This window comes from Cebus imitator, unplaced genomic scaffold (genome assembly GCF_001604975.1).
Source record: "Cebus imitator isolate Cc_AM_T3 unplaced genomic scaffold, Cebus_imitator-1.0 Scaffold750, whole genome shotgun sequence".
NCBI classification, from domain to species: Eukaryota; Metazoa; Chordata; class Mammalia; order Primates; family Cebidae; genus Cebus; species Cebus imitator.
Window position 1 is genome coordinate 78,165 of NW_016108065.1, and position 9,330 is coordinate 87,494.

The 9,330-nt window shown below is 51.5% G+C and overlaps 1 protein-coding gene across 1 annotated transcript in view; it reads right to left on the reverse strand.

Moving 5' to 3' along the window:
- Positions 1–9,330, reverse strand: part of BCR (BCR activator of RhoGEF and GTPase) — a 136,976-nt gene that overhangs the window by 59,742 nt on the left and 67,904 nt on the right. The window contains exon 2 of the mRNA XM_017519479.2: positions 852–1,033. Coding sequence (XP_017374968.1) covers positions 852–1,033 — 182 coding nt within the window. The remainder of the gene's footprint in view (positions 1–851; positions 1,034–9,330) is intronic.

Genomic DNA, 9,330 nt, shown 5'->3' on the forward strand with positions numbered 1-9,330 from the left:
AAAAAGACACAACTGCCTTGGGCAGCGATTTTCTCAGCCCAAGAAGGAAGGAACCCAAGAGGTGAAGTGGCAGGACACGCACCAGCGGCACGGGGTGTGCATTTGGGCCCAGAGCACGGCTGAAGCAGCACCGAGCTGTGGGACCAGTGAGAGGAGTCAGGCCTCCATGCAGGGCCGAGCTGGCCCAGCACCACCCAGCCTGCGGCCACTCCAGGCTATGTTCTCACGGGGGGTACGGACAGGTCCACTGCTTTTTCAGTGGGCACAGCAGAGCATCTCCTGAATATGCCACTATTCTCTAGCCGTACAACCTTGGGGTTTCCACCACAGGACTTCAGTTCCACATCTGTAAAGTGAAAGTGATGGCAAGGCCAAGAATTATTAACGAGGGTCAAGTGAAAACTCACAGGAAAGGCTCTGGTCACATGGATGGAGCCATTCTCAGCACATGCTTTGGTAAAAGGGAGCAAGAGAACTTCATGAAGCAAAGGGACCCGAGCCCAGACACCGCCCAGCACAGCAGCATTGCCGGGGCCACCACGCAGGTCTTGCTTGCTTCATGCAGGTGGCCTCTGGTGCTGACATTCTCAGCCTCAAGACCACGTGCTGCCTCCTCCTCCATGTACTGCCCTCCTCCTCCTTCAAAGCATCCCCCGATCTCCCGGCTCAACACATCTGGCAAGCAGTCTGTGTACCACATGTAGAGATGAGGAAGGAGTTTTTCAAGACCCACTCGGCTTCAAAACCATTGGCTGCTCCACCACCTAACTGCTAGGTACCCCTGAGCACGGGGCTGCGCTTCAGGGAGCCTCACCTGGCCCTCCTGCCACACATGCGCCATGGGCACTCACCGCTTTAGTGGACTCCAGGGCTCCTGAGACCAGCGCATCTCGGCTGTCCCTGCCCTTGCTGCTAAGGTGGGGCGATGAGGAGGGTGAGTCATCGATGTAGGGCAGCCCGTCTTGGTGCCGGCGCTGCTCCTCTGCCCGGTCTGCAGCGCAGCCATACCCAGGTGGTGTTCCGAACGAGCCATCTGTGTGTGCAAAGAAGCATCCTGTGTTAGAGACACAGAAGGGAGCATCCATACCCAACCTGTCCCAGCAGGTACCCAGCTGACACCATCTCTGTCCCCGACAAGCATCTCACAAGGACCTCGGTGTGTTGATGTCACCTTCACAATGGACTGATCAAAGACCACAAGGGTGAGGGGGGATGAACACGGCTCACTCTTCAGACAATACAAGGCGCTTTCTGAGACATGTCTGCCCCCTGGCAGGGTTGTGACATAAGAACTACGTATTTGATCTCTGCTTACCCCACTCCCTACTTTCCTGGCACACAGTTCCTAAAAACCTTGGAATCTCCAAAGTAATAAATGTCTTTATGTATGCTAATGAATGACAGGTGGCTGGGGCTCCTGGACCGCCTCAGGAAGGGGGCTGGTTGCCAGAAGAACCAACCACATGATTAGAGAGTTGGCACCCCCAACTCTCTGGGGAAGATCCACAGCTACAGGTTGATCACCAATGGCCAGTGATATAATTAATCATGCCTACATGATGAAGGCTGTCCGAAAGGACAGGGTTGGGAGAGCTTCTGGGGCTGAAAATGTGGCAGTGTCCGGAGAGGGCATGGAAGCTCTGCGCCCCTTCCCACAGACCTTGCTCTATGTACCTCTTCTGTCTGGCTGTTCCCGAGTTGTGTCTTTTTATTAAAAAACAGTCATATAGTAAGTGGTTTTCCTGAGTTCTGTGAGCCATTTCAGTAAGGGATCAAACTCAAAAAGGGGGTTGCTAGAGCCTCCAATTTACTCCAGACAACCTGGACTTGCTACTGACACGTGAAGTTAGGGGTAGTCTTCCGGAGCTGAGCCCTTAACTGTGGGATCCGACGCTAACTCCAGGTAGACAGTGTCAGAACTGAGTTGAAATTGTAGGACACCCACCTGGTGTCTGCAGAGAACTGCTTGGTGTGAGGAAAAGTCCCCACATTTGGTCACATAAGTGTTCTGTGTTGAGCTTGTGTACAGAGAAAACACTTTGTTTTCTCCCATACAGGAGCGTTGGGTTACTACTGAAAGGGAGATCCCTGGCCTGGCGCAGTGGCTCACGCCTATAATCCCAGCACTTTGGGAGGCGGAGGTAGGTGGATCACTTGAGGTCAGGAGTTCAAGACCAGCCTGACCAACATGGTGAAGCCCCATCTCTACTAAAAATACAAAAAATTAGCCGGGCGTGGTGGCAGGTGCCTGTAGTAATCCCAGCTACTTGGGAGACTGAGGCAGGAGAATCACTTGAACCCGGGAGGTGGAGGTTGCAATGAACCGAGATCACTCCACTGCACTCCACCCTAGGTGACAGAGCACGACTCTTTCTCAAAAAAAAAAGAAAAAAGAAAAGAAAGACAGAAAAAGAAAAAAGAAAGGAGGACCCAAAATGCTACTGTCTTGCTGTCAGGAACAGTCTTTGGGCATCTGCCTATGGGGTCTGACAGGGTGAGGAGCACATGCTAGCTGGGGTGCAACTCCTGGTCACCATGAGCGGCGAGTCCTATCATGCTCTTCTCATCCCAACCAGGGAACTGGGGCTACAGGCTCCCCTACCCCCCACTCCAGCCCACCTTCTGACTGAGGCATAGCCCACCTCTCAGATGGTCTGTCAAAATCCCAGGCCACCCTTACCCCAATGTGAGTACCGCAGGAGGACAGAATGGCTTATCCTACAAGAGGCTCCCGGCCTGTTGGAACTTCCTAGTTACACAGAGTAACTCATTCCTCCCAGAGGCACCTAGAGACAATCACTCCCTTCCTCCCAGGCTGAATGACAAAGCCCAATACACATTTCCAAGGCCTTAGGCCTCTGGAGCTCCCTGATGGCCTGTTCTAAGTCTGAATTTTCTAAGCCAGTGGACTCCTCATGACCAGTGTCAGCTCGCAAGGATCTAGCCCAATCCGTGGCACATGTGAGGGTCCTTTCTCCACTCCTTCCAAAGGGGACCTTTGAGGCCCATGGGACTTCTGAGACCTCACCCTGATGGGGTGACGTCACCCTCAACATGAGCCACCTGTAAGCAGCCCTGCCCAAAGGTTACCAGCAGAGGTGACCTTGGTGTTCATTCACGAGTTTACAACTGACAACAAACACATCCAGGCCGGGTGGGCACAGGGCGGCACTCAGGCATTTGGAGCGGCTGACCCAGCAATCCTGAATCGGGGACTGTTGTTGGTCCTTCCCACTTGGATGGTGGGGCCGGGGTCGGGGGGAACCGTGTGTCTGGAGTGATCTGCCACTGGCTGTGGGTACAGGTGGCCAAAGGCCCGGCTTCCCCGCGTGCCTCTGCCTCTCCCTCTCCCAGGTTCTCCACTTCCTGTCCCACAGGACTCAGCGCCCTCTAACAGGTGTCCCCAGCCCTGGCTCCACATTGGCAACACCTTGGGGGGCTCTGAAAACAATTTCGCCGGGATCCACACAGACCTGCCGAGTCCGAAGCTGTAGGGACTTCCTGGGGGAATCTAGCTGGGAGCCAGGGCTGAGACCGGCTGAGTGACCCCAACCCGGTGTCCAGCACTGTGCCAGCTGCTGACCTGCAGCACTGTCCCAGGTGACTGCACACAGCTACTGGTTGCAAAGGCAAGGCCAGGTTCTGCCTCTGTGCGTGTCCAAAGGAGAATTCCAGGAAGAGGGTAGTTCTGGGTTGAGCACAGCAGTCAAAGCAGGAAGACTCCAAGAGCCTGGAGCACCCACCGAGTCCCTTAACAAGCTGTATGGAGCCGCATGGTCTCCTTAATCCACGGGACATCGAGTGGGCTCCAGGTATCAAGATCACTATGTTGACTGTCAATGCTCAGTTTCTTTGGCCTTTGGGTGGGGGAAGTGAGCTGTGGTGTAATCCCTCAGAAGTGAGGCTCTGACCCTCCCCATTGCCACCTCTCTGTATTAGTCCAGGTCACTGAAGCCATCCACGCCTCACCTTTCTTTTTTTTTCTTTGGAGACAGAGTTTCGCTCTTGTTACCCAGGCTGGAGTGCAATGGCGCGCTCTCGGCTCACCGCAACCTCCGCCTCCTGGGTTCAAGCAATTCTCCTGCCTCAGCCTCCTGAGTAGCTGGGACTACAGGCACGCGCCACCATGCCCAGCTAATTTTTTGTAGTTTTAGTAGAGACGGGGTTTCACCATGTTGACCAGGATGGTCTCGATCTCTTGACCTTGTGATCCACCTGCCTCGGCCTCCCAAAGTGCTGGGATTACAGGCTTGAGCCACCGCGCCCAGCCCATGCCTCACCTTTCTTGACTTCATTAATTAATTTAACAGAGAGGTTGATTCACTATGGTGCCTAGGCTGGTCTCCAACTCCTGGGCTCAAGCAATCTTCCTGCCTCGGCTTCCTTCTTTTAAAATCAGGCATGTGAACCAGACAATCGATAAAGACCCTCTAGCTCTAAAATGCTACTGTCACTATTAGATGAAGGCCCTGCCACCCCTTGGCCTCCTTCAACAACTTCCTCACCCTAGTCCCCCACTCTAGGGCCCCTCCAGACTTGGCTTTTTTTTTAACGTTGGTTCTCACAAAATCTGACAGACTTGGCTTTTACATTAGCTCAGAATTGTCAGCATCTACTAAATGTTCTAGCAGGGGTGTCCAAGGGATAGAATACACTCATGGGTTCGTTTGTTTTACGTTGGGCCAGTAAAGCCCCTTCCTGATTCCCCTTTTCTGCTTATCACTACAGAAAGATGGGGAGAAATGCCAGATATAGGTGATGGGGAGGAAGGCAGCAAATCACACTGCCATGTGTGTACCTATGCAACAATCTTGCATGTTTTTCACATGTAACCCAAAACCTAAAATGCAATAAATTAAAAAAAAAAAGAAAAAGAAACTAAAACCATGGCTTCAGGCTGAGAAAGCCTCAAACAAAACAAACAACAACAAAATCAGGCGGGTTAGACAAGCTTTAACCCAGGGTTTTGCTGTTTATCTAAAGATGATCTTAAGACATCAACACATTCTTTTTCACCTAGTGCAGCACCTTTTAACTGAGCTCTTTCCACACCCATGACTACACTGACTCCCATGCAAGGTCAAGTCAACCCAGAAGAACTTCAGGGTCAGTCTCGGGGACCCAGGCTCGCTCCAGAGGAACTGTACGACTCCTCATTTGCGAAGCCACATGCTGGCTTAGCAACGTCCATGCTAAAACCTGGTGCAAGAATCAAGTGCCCAGTGAGGGTTTACCCGCCCATGTCTCATGGCCAGACTCTGCGGGGGAATTAGGACACTCCAGACAGCTAAAACCCCAGCCGTTTCCCCATCTGCAGAGATCTCAAATCAATGTCTGGGTGGCTGATGCTTTAAAGTCTGGATTCCAGATGGCCTGCTCATCCCAGCCACATTTCATATGAGGGCTTCAGCCCCTGTTTTAGCCAACCCAGAGCCCTACAATCCAGACTCGCTGCCCCTCATTCTGCTGACTCTTCCAGTCTGCTCCAAGGCAAATGATGGGGTGGGGAGGACAGCCCCTCAATTTCCTCATCCCCCCATTCTAACCACCACATAGGAACCTGCTTTTGCACAAAGCAGTTTTTCACACCTGAGTTCCCCGAAGTACACAAAGCATCACCACCCACCTGTTATTTTATTTTCAGAGACATGGTCTCGCCGTCACACGGGCTGAATGCAGTGGAGTGATCATATCTCACTGCAGCCTCAAAACTCCTGGGCTCATGGGATCTTTCCGAGTAACTGGGACTACAGGCGCATGCCACTATGTCCAGCTAATTCTTAAAACTTTCTTCAGAGACTGGGCCTTGCTATGTTGCCCAAGTTGGTCTCAAACTCCTGAGCACCACCACGCCCAGCTAATTAAAAAAAATTTTTTTTGAGACAAAGTCTTGTTATGTTCCCCAGGCTGATCTTAAACTCTGGCCTCAAGCAATCCTCCTGTCTCAGCCTCCCAAAGTGCTAGGATTATAGGCTTGAGCCAGCATGCCCAGCCAAGGCCTTTTCCTCTTGAGGATAAAGTACATTATTTGGCACTTTAAAAGCCACTATCTCCCAAGAGCCAGAACCAATTGGGAGGCCTGGCTCCCTGTCCCCATACCAGGAATACCCGGTGGAAAAACCTCTCTGGGCCTCCTCACCCTTGGCAGGACTGTGGAATTGGTGGTCTCATCAGCCCCATCCTTCCTGCAAAGCTCTATCCAAAGCAGAACCCAAACACTAGAAGGTGGAAGGTGGGGGCTTGGAATCTGGCTGCTGCTCACCTGAACCAGGAACCGGACTAGGACTGGGGTTGGGGAGAGGAAGGTCAGTGCTGGCCCAGAGCACTGCAAACAGCCCAGGGTTGGTGTGGAAGAGCAGGGCCTAGTGAAATCTGAAACCCTCTCCTCTCTGGGCAGTTTGCTTAGCAACCCAACCCCGGAACTTCACAAACCTACTCTTTCATGAAAGACAAAAGAGCAGCCAAAAAATAAAAATAATATAGCGAGGCCGGGCGCGGTGGCTCACGCCTGTAACCCCAGCACTTTAGAAGACCGCGGCGGGTGGATCACGAGGTCAAGAGATCGAGACCATCCTGGTCAACAGGGTGAAACCCCGTTTCTACTAAAAATACAAACAATAGCTGGGCATGGTGGCACGTGCCTGTGGTCCCAGCTACTCGGGAGGCTGAGGCTGAAGAATCGCTTGAATCCAGGAGGCAGAGGTTGCAGTGAGCCGAGACTGCGCCACTGCACTCCAGCCTGGTGATAGAGCAAGACTCCATCTCAAAAAAAAAAAAAAATAATAATATAGCGAGAAGAAGAATGCCCGGGTAGGTGCCAGTCAGCCCAGGCCCAAGTAGGTGCTGAAGTCATATCTGCTCGACTACATTGGTTCAAACAACAACAACAACAAGAACAACTTTCAAAATATTAAACAGAATTACCATATGATCCAGCAATTCTACTCCAAGTTATATACCAAAAATAACTGATTTCTTTTTTTTTTTTTTTGAGACGGAGTCTCGCTCTGTTGCCAGGCTTCCAGGGTTCAAGCAATTCTCCTGCCTCAGCCTCTAAGTAGCTGGGACCACTGGTGTGCACCACCACAACCAGCCAACTTTTTTATTTTTAGTAGAGATGGGGTTTCACCAAGTTGGCCAGAATAACCTCAATCCCTTGACCTCGTGATCCACCCACCTCGGCCTCCCAAAGTGCTGGGATTACAAGTGTGAGCCACTGTGCCCGGCTTTTTTTTTTTTTTTTTTTGAGTCTCACTCTGTCGCCTGGACACTACTGGAGTGCAGTGCCAGGATCTCACTCACTGCAACCTCCGCCTCCCGGGTTCAAGTGATTCTCCTGCCTCGGCCTCCCGAGTAGCTGGGATAACAAGTGTGTGCCACCACCCCCAGCTAACTTTCTTATTTTAAGTATAGACAGGGTTTTACCATGTTGCCCAGGGTGGTCTTGAACTCCTGACTTCAAGTGATCTACCAGCCTTAGCCTCCCAAAGTGCTGGGGTTACAGGCATGAGCCACTGTGCCCGGCCTCCAAAAGAATTGAAAGCAGGGACTTGAAGAGTTATTTGCAAACTCATGTTCATCACAACACGGGAAGGAAGTGGTAGAAAGAACCCAATGTCCATTGACAGACGAATGGATAAGCACAATGTAACGTATATATGCAATGGAGTATCATTCAGCCTTTGGAAGGAAGGACGTTTTGACACATGCAATCTCATGGATAAACCTTGACGTTCTGCTTAGTGGAATAAGCCAGGCACAAAAGGACAAATATAGTTATGATTCCATTCATATGAGGTACCTAGAGCAGTCGGATTCATAGAGGCAGAAGGCAGAACAGTGGGCTCCCAGGAAACGCACACAGAACTGAGCTTGGAACACCAGCCATGTGATGCCTGTGTGCAGCCAAGCAGGGGAGGCTCTCCCAGACCAGATATGCCCAGAGGCCCCAGATCCTCCTTCAGTGGCATGGCTGCCACCAGAGGTTGGGATTCCAGGAGCCCAGCCCCTGCCCCTTTGCCAATGTGCCCAAGGGTGAGATGGGAGCAAGCCCTCAGCGGATCAGAGGTCATGCTCTGGACCCTCCCTACCCAGAACACTGGCAGCAGCCGTAATGGGGCCTCCGATCAACATGTACTGGAGTCAGGAGAACAAAGGGGCCCCGCGAGGAATTGGGTGGAGGAGGCAGGAACTCCATGGCGCAGAGAGATCATTAGCAGAGTGGTCTCCGTCCTTGTTTACACTGGTAGCCAAAGACTAGGCAGTATTTATTTACAAAGGTAAACGCAAATCAAACATCCGTGGCTCGGCCAGCTGTGGTGGAGAGGTTTTCACAAAGGCAGGCATCGAGTCCCCACCCTGTCACGGCTGCAGCTGCCCTCCTCTTGGCCTCTCATCTTCTCCCAGGTCCCAAGCAAGCTGCAGCAGCATGGTGCGGGGACTTCTACAAACAGCAGCTCACGTCCTTTGGAGGCACTGTCAGGCAGGCACTGTCCTCCAGGAGAGGTTTAGAAAAGGTTCGGGTCTCACTGAAGGGTACAGAGTCCACAGTCAGAGCTGCCTCTGCACCCCATGCTCATCCACAGCCTGACACCTTCTTCCTACTGCCATGCACCCACCAAGAGCAGACTCCACCCTCGAGAAAGGCCATGGATCTTGGGAGCTCCGATGCTGGCTCTTGCAGCAGAACCTCAGGTAAGGTCAGGGACTACCTGCAGTGCTTCAGGGAATTAAGTTCCTCTAACAGCAAAAAAGACCCAAATCTTTAAAGTAGCAGGCAAAAAATAACCTGCCACCCTTTACAGGGCACTTTCTCTAGGTCACACATGGTGCTGAAAACCCACGTATCATCTCCTGGAATACGCACCTGAGTGGGCATGAACTTTTAGATTGCTATTTTTCAGACAGGAAAAACTGAGTTTCAGGCAGAGCTTGACTGTGCCCAGGTGCACCTGTGTGACCTGCCTACTGGGTCAACTTTCAAACACATTCCAAAGAGAAGGCATTTCCAAGATTCGGCACTGATAACCTTATGACCTAGCAACTCCCCTCCTAGGTGTATAATCAAAAGAACGGAAAACTGGTGTTCAAACAAAAACTTGTACGAGAATGTTCACAGAAGCATTATTCACAAGGGGAGGAAACACCCTAAATGTTCACCAGATGGATTAAAAAAAAAAAAAAATTGGTAGATCCATTAAATGGAATAGAAAAGCTCACCGTAGCCTCAACTCCTGGGCTCACGTGATCACCTGCTTCAGTCCCCTAAGTAACTGGCACTACAGGTGTGTGCCATTATGCCCAGCTAAAATATATATATATATATATATA